This window comes from Chinchilla lanigera, unplaced genomic scaffold (genome assembly GCF_000276665.1).
Source record: "Chinchilla lanigera isolate Chin_1 unplaced genomic scaffold, ChiLan1.0 scaffold00004, whole genome shotgun sequence".
NCBI classification, from domain to species: domain Eukaryota; kingdom Metazoa; phylum Chordata; class Mammalia; order Rodentia; family Chinchillidae; genus Chinchilla; species Chinchilla lanigera.
Window position 1 is genome coordinate 18,459,347 of NW_004955405.1, and position 19,744 is coordinate 18,479,090.

The 19,744-nt window shown below is 36.4% G+C and overlaps 1 protein-coding gene across 1 annotated transcript in view; it reads right to left on the minus strand.

The window, feature by feature from the left end:
- Positions 1-19,744, minus strand: part of Pawr (PRKC, apoptosis, WT1, regulator) — a gene marked incomplete at its 5' end in the record, with an annotated part of 106,000 nt that overhangs the window by 24,636 nt on the left and 61,620 nt on the right. The window contains 1 exon segment of the mRNA XM_013517857.1: positions 14,301-14,432. Coding sequence (XP_013373311.1) covers positions 14,301-14,432 — 132 coding nt within the window.

Sequence of the window (19,744 nt, forward strand, 5' to 3'; positions counted from 1 at the left end):
TATCATTATACATTTGTCAAATCTCATAGAATATGCAACACTAAAAGTGAACTCTAAATGAACTAATAGGCATCAACTCTTCTGATAATGATATGTCAATGCTGGCTCAGTGACTATACAAAGTTTACCACTGATGTAAGATATTGATTGCAGGGGAACCTACCCAGGTGTTGAGGATATAGGAAATAACTATGCTTTACATTCCATATTGTTCTCAACCTAAAATTGTTTTAAAAATACAGCCTACATGTTTTTCTAAAGCCAAAAGTTTAGAACCTAACCATATTAGAACACATAGAATATATTTCATGATTATTTCATAATATTCACATCAAAATACATGGACCCCAGCTGGTATCCCTAAACAATGGACTTTCAGAGGCTGAAAATCATATCATTCTACTGACTTTGGGTTTTCTGGTCTCACATATTGCCTAGTGCATGAATTATTCTCAGTGGATATTAGACAATTAGAGAATCACAACTGTGACATCTTCTTAAACTTAATAAAATTCCTGTGAAAATAGTTTTGCAAATAGAAAAAAATATTATTCATTTATAATTTATTTAGTTTAATTCTTGATGTTATCATGTTTTACTTACATAATCATGTAAGTGAAATAGAGATCCAAACTGCATAGAAAAATTGCAAGATTAAGGGATCCAGTTTCCACATTGACAATTTTTGTTGATCATTTTGTTCAACTTATTCCTTGGAAATACATTTGTCATCACGTAGATTATAGAGAGATTTTAAATTATATATATATGTATATGATATGCTACAGTATAAATATAACAATTAAATGCCTAAACCTTTACATTTTCTTGTAAGAGAGGAAGTGGATGATTTTTTGTATGTGAAGAAACAGTCTCTCTTAATGTAATTACTTGTCCAGAGACATTAATATCAGTGGTAAGATAACATTCAAGCAGTTCTCTTCATTCTCCTCTGCTCTTCTGTTTGCTAAGCAACATGGTCTCACACTTACAGCTAGCGAACTGAAATGCACAGTAATTAAGTGATTCACTCCAGGTCAGAGCAGACAACCATGAGATTGGCATGTGCACTTGAGGGGTCTGACAGGACTGCTTCTCTGTAGGCATCAACTCTTCTGTACATCAATAATCACAGACAAATCCACTTCCATCTTAACTGTGGTGCGATTTCCAAACGGAAAAGAAGCAAGCGACTTCTTTGTAAGAAACATATCTAAAACCCATTAGCAATCTCTGCCAAAAGCTTCTAAAAGCTGTATTTTTCCGCCGTCATTTATCTTTTCCAAAGTAAATGAATAGCAGTAGAAAAAAGTATTTCAAAATTGACGTAGACACCACATTCCTGCCCAAAGAGAAACAATAGGAAATGAAGGATGGCCATTTCCTTTCTCTCAATATAATAACCAATAAGTATCAGTAGGTTAACTTCAATGTTAGAGATACTGTCTAGCATTTATTTACACATTTTTTTTGTTTGTTTGTTTGTTTTTTTTTTTTTTTGTGGTTTTTTTCTCCGGTACCGGGAACCGAACTCATGACCTTGCACTTGCACTTGCCAGGCAGGCGCTTTTGCCGCTGAGCTAAATCCCCAGCCCCAATATCTACTATTTTTAAACCACCCTTTATATCTCTTGGGGAAGTAACTTCCTTAGCAATCTACAGTTAATAAAAAACTACCACTCTGGAAGTGACAGGATTCTTGAGTGTGTGTGTGTGTGGACCTCATTCCATGAAAGAATTACTGCACTTCTGAAGATGCCAAGTTATGACACTTTAGACAAAGACATTTTAATCCTCCCTGGGCATCAGCTGGTTTTATTATAGGAGCAACAACAAAACCCTAGCAAGCAAACTTCAAAGTTTCTTTTCTGCCTATCATTATAAAGGTTTCTATCCCCCTAACAAAGAGAAGGCGGAGGAATCTTTGTATTTTGTGTAGAAAAGATGTAAAACAGATCCCCTAGTATAAAAATACAGTATCATTAATAACAGTAAAAAACATATTTTATAAAATCTAGTTTTCAAATTACTTTTCAAAGGTTAATAGCTAAATTAAAGTGTTTAATTGCTGGTTATTACAGTAAAGCAAAAATATTAGACTCATAGGTATCCACTCAATGTACATTATGACTTCAGATGATTTCATATGGAACTTCTCCCTCTAAATTTTCATAAATAGTATTTTGACTAACACTTTATAAAGGTTCCCTTATTAAAACATAATTCACTAATATTCTCCTGTAAGAACTAAAATTATACAAATACCTTAAATGGTATCTCGCTAAATATGCATGAGAAAAAATAATGCCAGACTTTCTGCTACGAAGTACCAAAATATCACATTTCTCTTTCTAATTAGATTTAAAGTACTCTAGAATATACCAAACTAGCTTCACTGCCCATACCACTTCTTATTCAAATGGAATAAGCACAACTGCTAAAAGAAAGCAGTGGATTACTGATGTATCCACTGAAATGGTGTGAACAACCTGGCAACAAGTAATATTTCTGAGGCTTGAAACAGTCGCCTTCCATAAGATGGTAAAATGTATGAATACAGATGTAGAGCAAAATTTTAACAAACTGAAATAATAAGAAATGGAAAACATTTGCAGCAACACTAGAATGGGATTATAGTAACTTCACATTTCAACCAATTATAAATGACTTAATGTCAGCATCAGACAAGCTTCCAGTTAAGTATACTAATACTGTATGAGCTTTCCATACTGTTTATATTACACTTTTTAACTAGTTACTTAAGACATCTCTTAAAGTTTTAGACAATTTCTAAAATATATTTTTATTAGTGTCTATGATTTCAAAAAGTTTATTTTTTATTTCTATTTTCATAATATATTTTTGCAGTACATAATGATTACATTCATTGTGGGGAGGTGGTACATGTGTCTCTGGTTTCAACATGGTATATTAACATATACGGCACACTTTGATTATATCCACCCACTATATGATCCTCGCTTACAATTCTGTCTCCCAGGGTTATGCTCTTCCTTTAGTGTAATAACTGTCTTCCTTCTACTCTGACGACATCTTTTTTAAAGATTTCACATATTAGGAAAAACATCCAATATTTGTCTAAATCTGATGTATTTCGCTTAACATGATAATCATTTTCATCCATTTTCTTGCAAGTGACATAATTTCACTCATTTTTCCTATGTTTTCTGCTATCAGTTTCTAAGTTTCAGGTCCTATACCTGGGTCTCTGGCCCATTATGAATTGATTTTAGTACAGATTAAGAGATAGGAATCTAATTTCAATCATTCAGATAGATAGATAGATAGAGAGACAGATAACCAGCATCCTAGCACCATTTGTGAAAGAGGTGTCTTCTGGCCCCTTTGTGAAGAATCTGAAGGCTATAGCTGCATGGGTTTGTTCTTGTGTCCTCTATTCTATGCTATTAGTCTATGTATCTATTTTTGTGCCAGTAACAGGCTGCTTTTGATGTAACTGTGCGGTATAATGTAAAATTAAGCATTGTGATGCCTCCATCCTCACACTTTTTTGCTTAGGATTGCTTTAGTTATTCCGGGTCTTATGTGTTTCCATATGAATTTCAAAATTATTGTTCCTACTTCTGTGAAGAATGCCCTTGGAATTTTGATGGGGATTGCTTTAAATATGTAGACTGCTTTCAACAATATGGCCATTTTAATAATATTAATTCTGCCAGCCCAAGAACATGGGAGGTCTTTCCATCTTCTAAAGTTCTCTGATTTCTTTCTTAAAGGTTTTGTAATTTTTATTATAGAGGTCTTTCACCTCCATGGTTAGGCTGATTCCTAGGTATTTTATTTTGTTTTTGAAGCTACTATGAATGGAACTGTTTTCCTGATTTCTTTCTTAGCTAGCTCATCATCGGTGCACAGGAAAGCTACTGATTTTTTAATGTTAATTTTGTATACTGCTTTCCTGAATTTGACAGCCCTGAAAGTGAAGTCTATAGTCTCTTCCAAGTATAGGATCACATCTTCTGCAAGTGAGGACAACTTGCTTTCTTCCTTCCCTATTTGTATCTGTACAGCTTATTTTTCCTTGCTACATCCAAAGCAGCTGACATCTACAACTGAAAGGAGGAAATAGTTTATTTGGCTCCCAATTTTAGAGGTTTCAGGTCACAGGCGACTGGCTCCAACACAGGAACATGCCTGGAAGAAAGGCAAAGCTGCTCACTTCTTGGCAGTTGGGAAGCAAAGCATAGGAAAGCAGAGCCAGCAAGAGACATATCTTTGAAAGATATGCCCCCAGTGACCCGCTTCCAACTGGGCCCCATCTTGAACAGCACATTCAAGGGATCAATCCAGGGATTAGTATGGCATCCCCATGATCCAATCACCTCTCCAAGAATCTCTTCATTTAGGCAACATGACATTTAAGATTAACAGGCACACCACCACTATTATGTCTTTCTCTAGTCTAATTGCTCTGGCTAAAATTTTAAGTACAATATTGAGTGAGAATGGTAAGAGTAGACACCATTATCTCATTCCTGATTTTACAGGAAATACTTTCGGTTTTAACACATTCAGTATGATGTTATTACATATCACTTTCTACACAGCTACTATGGTGAAGCTGAAAAAATTGCAACTCTGATATACATGATTAAATCATTCCAGGTTCATGTCCAAGACACTGTGAACAATTAGAATTTGAACTATAACTAATACTATCACGGTGAAGATTCTGAAGCAGAAATGTAATACTTAAACATCTGTTATTGGTAAATCTGAATATGGTCATTTACTAGAGATTACATATTTTGTAGTCAAATGTTATTTTACAGTGACTCTAAAAATCAAATCACAGAGGAGATTTTAAATGGCAGAGTAAAGACCACCAGCAAAATATAGCCTTTCCATGACCTGGAATCAAAATACCGAGAGAGGGGGCTGGGGATTTAGCTCAGTGGCAAAAGCGCCTGCCTGGCAAGCACAAGGTCATGAGTTGATTCCCGGTACCAGAGAAAAACAAAAAAACAAAAAACAAAAAAATACCGGGAGAACAACTTAGTTAAGAAAAAGACAAACAGATTTTGAGTAATTAAGAAAAATCCAACAGGAAAACTAGAAACTACAGAGAAAGTGAAGAAGCTGAACACAAACCAGAGAAAAAAAGAAGGTTGGCAAATTACCCTGGCTCCCAGAGAGGAGGGTCTAACTCTGTTAACACAAGGTAAGCCCAAGGGTGGTCAGCAGCTCCAGGGAGAAACCATGGACTAAGCCAGCAGGACTAGAGCAAAAAAGAATCCCACCAAGACTATAAAGTACAAAAACAGCGTGGGATTTTACTTCTTTTACTCCTATTTCCTGTAGGGTTTTTATCATGAATGCATGTGGGACTCTGTCAAAAGCTTTTTCTGCATCTACTGCTGACAATGATTATGTGATTTTTGCCTTCGGCTCTGTTGATATGGTGTATTACACTGATTGATTTGCATATATTAAACCACTCTGGAATCCCTGGATGAGTCCTACTTGTTCGTGTGTATTATATTCTTTATGATTTGCTGAATTGTTTGATAGTATTTTATTGAGTATCTTTGCATCTATGTTCATTAGGAAGATTGGTCTATAGTTCTCTTTTTTCGTTGGGTCTTTCTCTGGTTTGGGTATCAATACAATACTTGCTTCCAGAAATGAGTTAGGGAGAATAGCTTCCTTTTCAATTTCATTAAAGAGTTTGAGGAGTGTTGGCATTAAATCTTCTCTGAATTTCTTGTAGAATTCAGCTGTGAATCCATCAGACCTGGGCTTTTCTTTGTTGGTAGGTTTTTAATCACATTTTCACTTGCCATAATTGATATTGGGTTATTCAAGATTTTTGTATCTTCTTGATTCAACTTTGGTAATTCATACTTATGTAGGAATCTGTCCATTTCTTCTGTGTTTTCCATCCTATGGCAGTAAAGATTTTCAAAGTAGATATTGATGATCTTCTGAATTTCCATAGGATCTGTAGTGATTTCACATTTTCATTCCTTATTGCACGAATTTGAGTCTTTTCTTTCCTTTTTTTGCTAAGGTTGGCTAGGGATTTATCAATTTTACTTCTTCTTTCAATGAACCAACTCTTTATTAACTCTTTGTAGTGTTTTCTTCATCTCAACTGCATTTATTTCTGCCCTGATCTTTATAATTTCCTCCCTTCTTTGGGCTTTGGGCTTGACTTACTCTTTTTCTAAAAATTTGAGGTGCAACATTAAGCTATTTATTTGTTCTCATTCTGTTTTCCTGATACGTGAGTTCACCACTATAAACTTGCCTCTGACAACTGCTTTCAATGCATCTCACAGGTTCCAGTAAGTTGTATTAACATTTTCATTAGCTTGCAGATATTGTTTAATTTCTTCTGTGACCCACTGGTTGTTCAGGAGTCTATTTAATTTCTACGTGTTTATGGAATTCTTGTGATATCTTTTGTTGTTAATTTCCAATTTTATTGTGCTATGGTCAGATAGTATACACGGGATGATTTGAATTCCTTTGCATTTAGTTAATGTTATTCTATGGGCTAATATGTGGTCTGTTTTGGAGAAAGTCTCATGTGCAGCTGAGAAAAATGTGTATTCTGATGTTTTAGGGTAGAACACTCTGTAAATGTCTACTAAGTCCATTTGTTCACAAGTTTTGTTCAATTCTGCTATTTCTTTGCTGATTTTTTGTCCCACTGACCTATCCCTTTGTGTCAATGGAGTGTTAAGGTTCCCCACTACAACAGTGTTGTTAGTTATTTGCTTTTTCATGTCTATTAAGATTTGTCTTATATAGTTGGTCCTCCTATGTTTGGTGCATACATACTTATGATTGCTATTTCTTCATCTTGAAGTTTAAACCTGACAAGTATATAGTGACCTTCTTTATCTCTTTTGATCATTCCTGGTTTGAAGTTAGCATTGCCTGCAAATAAAACAGCTACCCCTGCTTTTTTCTGGGTTCCTGTCATGTGGAGGATTGTTTTCCATCCTTTGACTTTCAGTCTATGAATTTCCTTTGGAGTTAAATGTGTTTCTTGTATACAGCATATTGTTGGATTTTGTTTCTTGATCCACTCTACCTATCTGCTGCTTTTGATTGGTGAACTGAGGGCATTTACATTAATAGTTATAACTCAAATGTGTTGGCTTATCTTTGTCATGTTATTTACCTGTTGTTGCCTTCCTACTTTTACTCTCTGTTTAATTGCTTGCTCTATAAGGTGCTTCCTTTCTATTGTTGTTCTTGGAATTGTGGTCATTTCTATCTCCTTCTAGAATATCTTTTAGTACTCTTTGTAGGGTTGGTTTTGCACTTGTAAAGTTCTTCAGCTGTGATTTATTATGGAAGTATTTCATTTCTCCATTAAATTTGAAGAATAATTTTGCAGGACACATCAATCTGGGTTGGAGATTGCTTTGTTTTAGGACCTGGAATACTTCACTCCAAGCTCTTCCTAATTTGATGGTTTTTGTTGAGAAATCTGCAGTGATTCTGATGGGCTTTCCTTTATAGGTGATACATTTCTTTTCTCTAATGGCCTTTAATATTCTGTTCTTTTGCTGGACGTCTGGGATCTTGATTATTATATGTCTAGGTGTAGTTTTATTTTGGTTATGGCTAGTTGGGGTTCTATATGCCTCACTTACCTGTATGTCAGATTTTTTTTTTTCCTTGCTTGGCATATTTTCTGCTATTATTTCTGCCAATATTCTTTTTATGTCATTTGTATTGACTCCTGCTGTTTTGTTAACACCTATTAATCTTACACTGTTTCTCTTTGCATTGTCTTGCAGTTATTGAATTAATATTTCATGGTTCTTTGTTATTTTTAAGAGATCTTTCCTTTCACACTCCTTGGCTGTAATGCTGTCATCAACATCTTTAGATCTTCAGCTTCATTCAAGTGGTTTTGCCAGCTTTTGATAGAAGTTTTGATTTCCTGGATATCTCTTTGAATCTTGTTTCATGCATTCTAATTCTATCCTGTATTGTTCATTTAATGTTTCCATCCTTTTCCTGTGCTCATCTATTTTTTTATATATGTCTTCTTTAGATGTGCTGAGCAGTTCTTTCATTATTGATGTCATTTTTTTTTTTAACCTGGGAGATTATTTCTGATCTGATTTCTTCTATGGCCTCATGGAGTTGTTTCTTTACTTCAGTTGCGATCATTTCAGAGATTTCAGGTATGTGACTTCCAAGTTCTCCTATGTCAGTGTCTCCTGGACTTGTTCTGGATGGAGTTGAGTTCTGAGATTGCATTTTGCTTCCACATCTTGTCATTTTGGATGTCAGAAGGAAATTGCTGAGCCACACGCTTCCCAGCCAGCTCACCGAAGGTCTCTAGAGACCCTAGTTTTCCTGGGCATCGGACTTATCCCAAGATGGTAGAGGGCAGTGGACCATCAGGACCAGGATCCCAGGCAGCTGGTGGGACACATGGCTCAGACCACAACTGTGATGGTGGGGAATGCTGGCCTTCAGTACCAGGGTTTCCAGGTCATCGATAGAAAGCACATAGACCTCAGCCATGAACCCAATGGTGGCCAGACAGGGGCTGCCACTCCAGGTTCAGCAGGCAGCTGGTCAAGGGACGGCAGGCCTTACCTGCCAACCGAGAGGTCCACAGAGCTTGGGCTGCCCCTGTGCTGCTCCACTGTCCACAAACAGTTGGCAGGGAAAAAGGTTTTCACAAAATCCAACATCTGTTCATGTAAAAATCCTGAAGAAACAGGGTTTCCATATGTTTCTAGAGAAGAACACTACCTCAATCCAACAAAAACCATTTATGACAAACCTACTGGGCTGGGGATTTAGCTCAGCGGCAAAAGCACCTGCCTGGCAAGCGCAAGGTCGTGAGTTCGGTTCCCGGTACCAGAGAAAAACCAAAAAAAAAAAAAAAAAAAAAAAACCTACTGACAATATCACATTAAATGGGAAACTGAAAACTTTTCCTCTAAAATCAGTAATAAAAATGTCCATTATCTTAATTACAATTCAATACAGTAATCAAAACTTTACCCAGGAGCTAGACATGGTGGCACATACCTGTAATCCAAGAACTTGGGAGGCAGAGGCAGAAGGATCACCATGAGTTCAAGGCCAGCCTGGGCTACCATAATGTGTTCAAGGCCAGCTTGAACTACACAGCAAGACCCTGCCTTAAAAAAAAAAAATCACTTCTCGACCTTTTGTCTAAGATCAAGTGTTTAAAAAAAAAAAAGTTAGCCAGAACAATCAAGCAAGAGAAAGAAATGAGGAATACATGTAAGAACAAGTAAAATTATCCTTATTCACAGACAATATGAACCTTACATAAAAATCCCATCAAGATTCCTAAAACTAATAAACAAATTCAGTAAGGTATCTAATACCAAATTAACACACAAAAATCTATAGTGTTGCTGTACACCAATGGTGAGTCCACTAAGAAAAAAAATTAGGAAAATAACACCATTCACAACAGCTTCAATAAAAATTAAATACTTAGGTATTAACCAACAAAAAAAAAAAACAAATAAGGACCAAAATAGATGAAAGATATTGGAAAGCAGGAAAAAAATGTTCAGATAGGAAAGGGAACAAGGGAGAGTAGAAGGGGAAAGAAAAAAATTCAGATGTGTCATGTACAGGTACCAACTCCCTATAATGAATGTAATCATCATATACCACATACATGTTGTGTTGGTTTGGGGCTTATTTTGCACAGGGAACAATATAATACAGGATACATACTTTATATGATTATTCATAATAGTCACCCAAAGAACAATATACAGAAGAGTGCAGGAGATCTGTCCACACACTAAGACCAAGGGATCCAGCTGAGGGCCTGGATCCTGCAACAATGTCCTACATGAGTCCAGCTAAATACCTAGAACTCATAACAATGCCTCCCACGAATCCACTGGAGGCCCAGAGCCCATGACAACATCTCATGCAGGCCAGTTTCATGGATCTGCTGGGAAGGCCCAAAGGTCATCGGTGGAATCTACAAAGTCTGTGTCAACAGGATGAAGGACCTGTGCTAGCAGGGTGAAGGATCTGCACTGGAGCCAGGAAGCGATGCTCAAAGTGAGGACCAGAGCTCCCCCAAGGTGAACCAAAGCCATCTCAGTGCCAGTGAGGTCCCGAGCTCCTCGGAGGATGAAAACAGCCAAGTTCATCAGGAAAGCCAGCTCCCTACAGCTTCTACCAGCTCCCAACAGCCTGCTTCTTCTTCTCCAGGTATGCCTCTTATGCTACTGGCAATAGTCCTCAGGTGGGCCTGCCACACCCAGCACCACACTCACTCAGTTCAGCTGGGGGTCATAAGTTGACCACCAGTTATCAATCTACTACACATGTGCTAAAAAAATTTTTTTTAAAAATATAGCACTCTGAAAAAGGCTGAGGTGGGCATCAGAAAATGACAAGATATTACATTCCTGGATTGGAAGGACCAGTATTATTAAACTGGCTAAACTACCAAAACTGATATAATGTGTAAATATGTGTGTGTATTTATATTTGCTCACAGAACTAGGAAAAACAATCCTAAAATTCATATGTAACCAGAAGAGATCCAGAATAGCAAACATAATTCTGGGCAATAAAAGCAAGACAGGAGGTATCACAGTCCCAGACTTGAAGTTGTATTACAAAGTTACAGTCATAAAACTAATGTGATACTGGCACAACAACAGACAGGTGATCAGTGGAACAGAAAAGATGATGCAGAAACAACTGCATGCATATTCAGCCACCTGATCTTTGACAGAGGCCAAAAAGATATGCTAGAGGAAAGATCAGCTCTTCAGCAAATGCTACTGGGAAAACTGGCTCTCTACATGCAGGAGATTGAAGTTAGAACCTTAACTCAGAACCTATATTAAAATAAAATAAAAATGGACCAGAGATTTAAATAATAAAACTGAATCTGCTGGAAGATAAAATAGGTAAAGCTCTCAGGACAAAGGAATAGGCAAGGACTTTCTAAAAAGAACCCCAATGCGTGGAGAGGAGGAAAAAAGGATGAAAAAAGGTTTGAGATGTACAATGTACATGTACAACTCCACATGAGGAAGGTAAATATTATGTACTACACACATGTACTAATAAAAATAAATTTAAAAATCACAAACTTTAACAATGGAATATTCCCCAAATTGGACAGTCTACATTGTATTAGTATTAGCAGAAATTAGAAGGGGCAGTAGCCTATTTCTAACATGTATTTGAACTTTACATTTATAAAATGATCTCTATACTCATGTCCAAAAAGAGAAAAGTGCACATATATTGACTTAGAGACAGTAGAGGGAAAAAACAAAACTGATCCATATTGTGCAGCAAAAATAATTACAAGTAAATATTTCTCCCCAGTACTTGAGATTGAATATAGTACCTTCACACTATATCCCCAGCCTTTTTTCTATTTTGAGACAGGGTCTCACTAAGTCACTAAATTGCCCAGACTGGGGTTAAACTGGCAATATTCTTGCCTCAGTCTACTGGAATGCTGGGATTATAGGTGTGTACCACCAACAATGCCCTGCAGACTCCCTTGCAATTTTAAGGAGGAAACATTAAACACTACTTCATGTTAGAAAAATTTCAATAAAACTATAAACTTCACCATACACTTGCTAAATAGAAACCTCTTTATTTCTGTGGCCAAAAAAACTTGCAGGCAAAGGAAATTAACTATATCATTATTAGTAACATATTAATAACTACTATAACTGTTAAAGTTAACAGTTCCATTCTTCATGCAGTAAGAATACAGAAATACCATTCTCATTGAACCTGCTTGTAAAAATCACATCTAAGATTAAAACTGGTCTGAAAAGTTTCAGATTATGTAACTACAGACTCTGAAAACTGCAAAATCTGTTATATAACTGGTTTCAAATACACTTTCCCTGAACTAATCTTCTTTGCAATATGATAGTTTCTATTACTACAAAGAAAGGGAAATATCCAGGTAGAGCTGAGATAATCTTGGCAAAGCACAAACTGCTTTGTGAAAGTTTAAATAAAATATTCTGCTTCATTCAAGCTTACAATGGCAAATAAGGAAATCCCATGAACACAGTTATTTACAGGTGCAGTGGAAGACCACAACTTGTATAAACAAGAAAAAGCATTTGTAAAATAAGATCAGACAAACACAAGCCCAGAAGAACAGCAAATTAATACTAAAGTTATTCAAATCAACCAGTAACAAATCCATAGCCCTTGATTTATGACACGCTGTTCTGGAACAGGGTCTTGCTCTATATCACTCACACTGGCTTGAACTCTCAAATCTCACTGCCTCAGCCTCCCAAGTACTTGGGATTACATGGGTATGCCACAGTACTTGGTGATAATATATTAAGTGTAAAGCTTAAAATTTAAATACTTCATAGGAAAACAACACATAAAGAAACTGACCAACCCAAGCACTTTCCCTTTTCTACATGTTTTATGATTTTCCAAATTTCACTGATCATGAATCATTTAATCCAAAAATTAAATTTTATCCCATAAACTAATATAATTATCTGTACAAATTTAAATATAAATAAAATCATAGTTAAAATAAAACTTCTGACTTTTCATTTTGTATTATATGAAAATTTTTAATCAAAATCAAAATATTGTTTCACAGACCTTTCACAAGGCATACTAACAAAATAAACAAACAAAAATGGGAGAAATGAAGAGTAGGCCTAAGAACCAATTTAAAAAGCCTCAGGAAAGAAGGCAAACTCAGTCAAGTAGAGAGCTCTTCAGAGCCCAGATCAGGAGAGTTCATATCTATGTGCGTATCTGGGAATAATATTAGACTGTGAGTAGACTCTATAGCCCTCATTCCACAGAAACTAAATGACCATCTTTCTAAAAATGCTGCCTGATATTATTTACATATGCCACCATTTGATTTTGTCAAGGCAAGCAATAGCAGGGCCACAAACTAAAACCAGGTCCAGAGTCTCAATTAAAATGCTACATTATCTCTAGCCCAATAAATTAAGCCTTCATCTTGTGGGAAGTCTTCATTGAAATAATTTAGATTCAATTTCAACTTTGTTAGACAAAGAAAGGTATTTTAGATTATAAACAATCACAAAGATGCTAAGAGAAATATTGGTTGTTACCTTATACCATGCTACAATGAGATACTTCTAGAACTGTGATAATTATCGTCTGCAGTGGCAGCAACTTAAAGGGATAAGGGGGAACAGATAAGCCCACATAATCCCATGAGTTATCACACAGGACACTGCCTATAAAAGTAACGGAGAATAAAGTTTGCATCTATACTTCCTAATCATTTCAAGATTATATTTTGCCCCTCTCTGCAAATGCCATCATAACCTTGATTACATTTCATCTTTTCACCAGTAGAACTGGCAGACTTCTGTACGCCTCTAAAATTCCTCTTAAAGTGTCAATGAAATGCATTTAGAAAGCTGAGATAGCAGTGCTGCCTGGCAAACATGAGGCCGAGTTTGAGGGCCACTACCAAAAAAAAGAAAAGAAAGCTGAGAGAGGAACTCTACAAAGACAAAGTAAGCTTAAGATCTCAAAAATGCCACAAAGATAATTTACGACTAGATTCTGTTAAGGCTATTTCTAAATTACAGCTCCTGGGGCTAAGAAGATAACTCAGTGATACCGCATGTACTTCGAATGTGTAAGGGCTTGGGTTCAATACCTGCCCCCACCAAAAAAAAAAGGTTCTATGGAGTGATTTGTTTTATACTAAGGCCACCCTACACCACTTACATAAACCCAATTTTCTGTACCACAAGAGTCTAAAATAACAGGTAATTTGAAACTGAGTTAAATTTTATTTTAAAAATATTATTACATAAAAACATAGATATTTCTGGCAATTTTTAATGCTTTATGTTGTGTTTACTGTGTTTAAACATTTGACTTGAGATAAATAATCTAATGAACTTTTAATTGGCTTTGTAATTCTAATTCAAAAATCTGTCTAAAGCAGTCCTGGCCACTCAGTTCAACTTACTATTTACTTTCTTTTAACAATAAAAAGGTAATTATTTTTCTTGATTATTTTTACAGTTCATATTACTTAAACCTGCTAGTCAAGACAATTAACAAATATTCATTGATCAGGAACTGAGCACTAAACAGTGCTCAAGAAAAAAGTATTTGGATGTAGAGAAAAGCAGTGGTTAAATCGATTCAAAGTACTTAAAAGAAGCTGATGCTATCAAAATGAGACTGGAAAAATTGCTAACAGAGACTTAGAAATTGCTAAAATAACTACTAACTTCCTGGTACTTTTAAATACTCACCTGTGGCAAATAGGAACTGCCTGGGTCTAATAAGCTTACAGCTTCATTCTGTGTCGTGTTCTGTTGTGTAATTGCATCTTCTCTTTTCCGTTCCTTCTGCCCTGCTTCATCATCTTCATATTCATCTAAGCACTGAAAGAAAGAAGAGTTTCTATTTTATTTCCACATGTAATAGTATTATGTTTTGATAGCAAGTGAAAATACATTTGATAGCATTAAAGAAGTTTTGTGTAATTAGAAATTAGTTTACACAATAAAGATGTTCTTTTCATCAATATATAATTTAATTCCTGTATATTAATATTTCTTCATTGGTATCACCACACTCACACATCTGACAATAGATCTTTTCTCTAAGCTCTAATTAGCAATGGCAAGGTTTTTACAGGAATGTCTGCCCATTCTTTATTAGTCATTCAGCAGGTAGGTAAACCAACTGTACCTACCTTAAGACATTCCCGCAGGCCTGACCCTCTGGGATTATGCATCACTGCCCCACTGGGCAGCTTATACCACTAGTGGTAGAACTGCAACAATCATACATGGGATAGTCATGCATGCACCACCAGTGGTTCCACACGGCCCCCAGCAGCAACATGCAAATTACAGCCCTGTCACCAATGTGTTAAAGTTTGCAAAGGAGGACAAAAGCTATACTACTAAGAAGGAATTTATAGTTTAAAAAGTAAGATATGACACATACAGGTAACTTAGTGATAAAGGCCATTACCTAGCTTAGTACTGTCTATGAGAATATAAAGGAAGAGTATTTTCACTTGGGGAGTTAGAACTACAAAAAGCCTTGTCATTTAAAGAACCTAATTTGGAATGACAGATACAGATAAAAGAATTTCTGATGCTGAGAACGTTTTGAAAAAGCTTAGAAAAAAAGGTTGATAAAAAGCTGAATCAACACCAGAAATTATCTACCTCCAGACTTTCTACACACACACACACACACAGAAATAAATCTCTATTACACTTATTATGGGATGACTTATTTGTTCCTTGCAAACACATTTCTGGCCAACATGCTAACCTGAAGGGTTGTACAGGAAACTAGAAAAGAAAAACAGTCTCTGAAGGCACTGTTTATGAAGATACTGACCAAAGCAAACTATGGCAAAGAAGACAACAGGGCTTATAAACTGTGCATAACAGAAAACATGGAGGCCACTGTGCAAATCAAGCATGGTCACTGGAGCATCTGGAGAGAAGAGAACATAGTTGGGGGATGATGACCTGACAAGCAGCAATTCAAAGATAAAGTCTACAATGACAGATATGAAAGATGCATCTGTCTGAGATGGAGTCATACAGTAGAATGACGTAGACAGAAATTCTGAGAATAGAACAGAAGAGCAAACAAAAGGAATAAGCAGACAGATTTAGAAAATGTTCAGGGTCCTTTTCTGAAATGCAATGATGGCCACTTACAGAGCTGTAACCTGTGCTTCCCTCATTACATCGACCTCTGAGAATTGGGGCCTGGAAAAACAGTACAAGAAAAACTGCTGCTACTGTGAGTGTTGTGAGTCTAAACCATTCTTGACTCTAACCTAGGAAACAAGAGTTTTGCCAGGATCCACAGAATAACATGTTAGCTTGCAAACACAATATGACCTTGCAGTCTCACAGATCTTGTGGTAAGGAAAAGAAAGGCATATGCTGTGATCAACAAGAAACATAATAGGCTTTTCCCCACATGGTATGGAATGATGTTACAGTGCTACAATTAGTTGGGATAAAAACACAACTTAATCCAAGCAATTTTTGGAAAAAGAATCTGGATATAGCAATTCAGAGTAAATGAAGATTAATAGGAACAAGGAACAAAATGGAAAAACTAGCTAAACAACACCATAGGCAACTTGATCTTTGAAAAATAATATACCCTAGGCAAAAAAAAAAAAAATTTCCTTTAGAATGTTTAACTTTCTCAAACCAATACATGGTACCATGTTTAACAACAAAACACCAAGGATATATAAGAGTAACATCAGATTCAAGACAATGATGCCCATCATCATTACTCTGGAAGTACTAGGTGACGAAATCAGAGGAACAACAGATTTCAGCATTAGAAAGAGCAAAATGAGGGGCTGGGGATTTAGCTCTGCGGCAAATTCATTCTCCAGGATCTGGACTGTGAAGAATCCAGGACCACAGGATCTAATGTCAGTTTAAAGTTAGAATCCTAAAATCACAGAGTGGTAGAGATAGAAAGCAGAAGCCAAGGTCAGCAGCCATGAACTCCCTGAGCACTGGGATGTTACTTTGTCATTGTTTTCATTTTCTGAAGCCCAGCCCCTCAACATTAATCTTCCCTCTGCAAACTCAAATGCAGACTCCCTTACCAGCATGTTTTTTTAAAAAATGAAAAATTCAGTAACTGATAAATTAACAAATGAGTTACCAACACAAGACAAATCAGGAAAATGGAGCAATTTAGAATTCCGAATGTTCTTTCCCAAGGCAACACTATTACTTGTGACCTGGGAATTTATTCATTACACATGGTATCTGTATCTCTGTGGAGATGTGAATGTGTAGCTTATATTCTAGACAGATATGAGAATAGATGTTACTTTAACTGCAACCTCCCTCCAAAATTGTGCAAGCAACCAGGAGTTCCTTTAGCCTTAAGTATCTAACAAACCTTAAAATGTTTTATGTAACTGACATGAATTTATCTGGAGGAACAAACTGGTGTTAAGTACTGAAAAACAGGAGATTCTGAGTAGCTGCTACACTTAAAAGCAGATGTCTCCTCATTCTTTAACTACATGGAACATTATTAAGTGGATGTACCATCTTCTTCTGACTGGAGCTTTACTGATGAACATTTGAGTTTATAGTTTTGTTTAAATAAAAAAACTACTAGAAAGATTATGTATATAACGTTCTGAATATGTGCAGTATGTTTTCTAGGCCGATTTTTAGTAGCAGAGTGGCTAGCTCAAAGTGAGCATGTCACTTTGATAGGTATTGCCAAATTCCACTCCCTGAAGGTTGTATCACTTTGTATTCACTCCAGAGTGACATTAGCTTTTCTCCTAACATACAAATTTCATACTTAAGGACAACAACATAGATAAGGACAACAACATAGATAAGGAAAAAGTATCTCTGTAACTTTAGCACCTTTTCCTATGATTTAGTCATTTACGTTTCCAAGAGCTACCCTGACTTTTTAGTCCATTTTTCTATAGTTTTTAAGTTGTTTATACATTAGGGTTATATAAATTCAAATGACCTGTGACAGTATCAATCAATCCAACATGTGCAATTGGACAGTAGAGAGACAGAAAAAAACTGAAGACCGAGATTCTACATAAAGGAGCTTCACATCAAATGAAGCAAAAAGAACTGAAAAGAAAAAAAGGAAAAAAGTCATACATCCAGATGATTTCAACACTTCTCAATACTTAACAGAACTAGATGGAAAGTGAGTAGGAATATAAAATATCTGAACCACAGCGACTTACTTGACTTGAAATTTACAGAATATTCCATCCCACAAAAATAAGAGTACACAGGGAGCAAAGGGTGTATCTCAGAGGAATAAAACACACACACATACACACACCTTTTATTCAAAAGCACACGTTAAATTTGCAAAGATAGAACATACTTTTAAAAATAAGGCAAGATTTTTGGACTTCCAAGAAAACAGCAGAGGCAAGCACAACTCACTAAGACTTGGAATCCAGACAATGGAAAATAACAAACTGTGGAAGAAAAGGAAAGAGGTGGATTACCGGGACCCAAGGAGGATCTGACTCGGAAAAATGAAGGCTACAGAGAAACTGACGAGGAAGAACACAACATGGAAAAAGAAAGGGGCAATCCGTACTTTTTTTCTGGCCATAATCTATAGACAAAGTGAAAGTGGGGACTTCAGTGCCCTTCAGGGTAAAATGCAGCAGTGAAACAGACCAGCACATGGTGCATGCTGCAACAGCTGGCCTGCCATATTTCCTGGAAAATATGTCAGGATGCCATTCCAGGAGGGGATGACTGAACCCAGGACTCAAAGCAGCCATAGGTTGGGCTTCATTTCAGGGGTCCCAAAGCTACGCTTCCACAGTGACTGAGTGAGGGACGGCCACAGGAGACAGTCATGGTCAGGAAGCTGCAGTCAGGCTGGCAAGAAACCACCAGAGCAGTTTAGGCTAAAGGACTCAGGCCCCACTCTCCTGGGGACAGGCTCTGCCTAAATCTGCACTTGAAAGTTGCTGAACTAGCACTTTTATCCCAATCCTACAGCCTGCTGATGACTGCATCTAGCATGGATCTGGGCTCTGACTGCCTTATCTTTCAGAGTGAGCAGGAACATGTCTTGAATTGGACACCGCCCCAAAATTAGATCTTGGAAGAAAATCTGACACTTGAAGTCACAGAGAATTTTTCTCTTTTCCCTTTAAACTTTTCTCCCTTTACTTCTTTCTTGTTTTTACTCTTGACTAAACTTTTCTTTTTTCCATCCTTCTTTATCTTCTTTTTATCAGTAGCTTTTCCTCTTACCTTTACTTAATTCTGTAACTGGTGGTGAGACTATGGCACATGTGCCATAATGGGCTATTCGTATCATTGAAAGTTCTAAAGGGTTTGTCATTACTGTTCTTTAAACATCCTTCTACTCTCCAATAACATTCTTTGTAACACTTTTTTCTCCTTCTAATATCATCCTTTTTCGTTTCAAAGCTCTCCTTTTGCGTTCCCCCATTCCCAAGCCCTGTATCTTTAATAGTATAACCATAAAACATTACTAATCTTTTGATAGTTAACACTGCGAAGTTACTGCTGAATTCTATACTACCACTTGCAGAAATATAGCTATCTCATTTAATACATACTATCTGTAAGTCCATTCCTGGGTTTTCTTAATGTTTACACTATAACTATGAATTTCTTCTCTACAATGAAAAGTGGTACAAAACTGGTATGTTAATAATATCTAATTCCTCTTGGACCACACTACTGCAGCTGATTTACTTCATATTAACAGGATCACACAACTGTCACTATTTCTCAGAAAGACAACACTCAGATTACCTTTGTGACAGTACCAACATTAAAGTGAATTCCCTGAGAACTTGGTTTCTGGACTACCTACGCTGCATCCTCCCCTCCCAAACTACCCAAGGTGGTTGGATCTTGGGGCTGTGACAAGGATTATACTCAAGCATGCCTAAAGTACGTTACTGACAAGCAACTAAAGCAATCTCTATACTAACAACGAAATCTTTAGACTATAGGCACCTACAAACCTCAGCACAAAACAAAACAAACAGACCAAAGATAGAGTAAGTTCCCAACTTACAAACATTCAAATTGTAAACTTGATACAGTTTACAGACCTCAGATTAGCAACATTTGCAGATGTGAACAGATCACAGAGTAGCGCACATGTCCACCTTACCATTTTAAGGTAACTATAA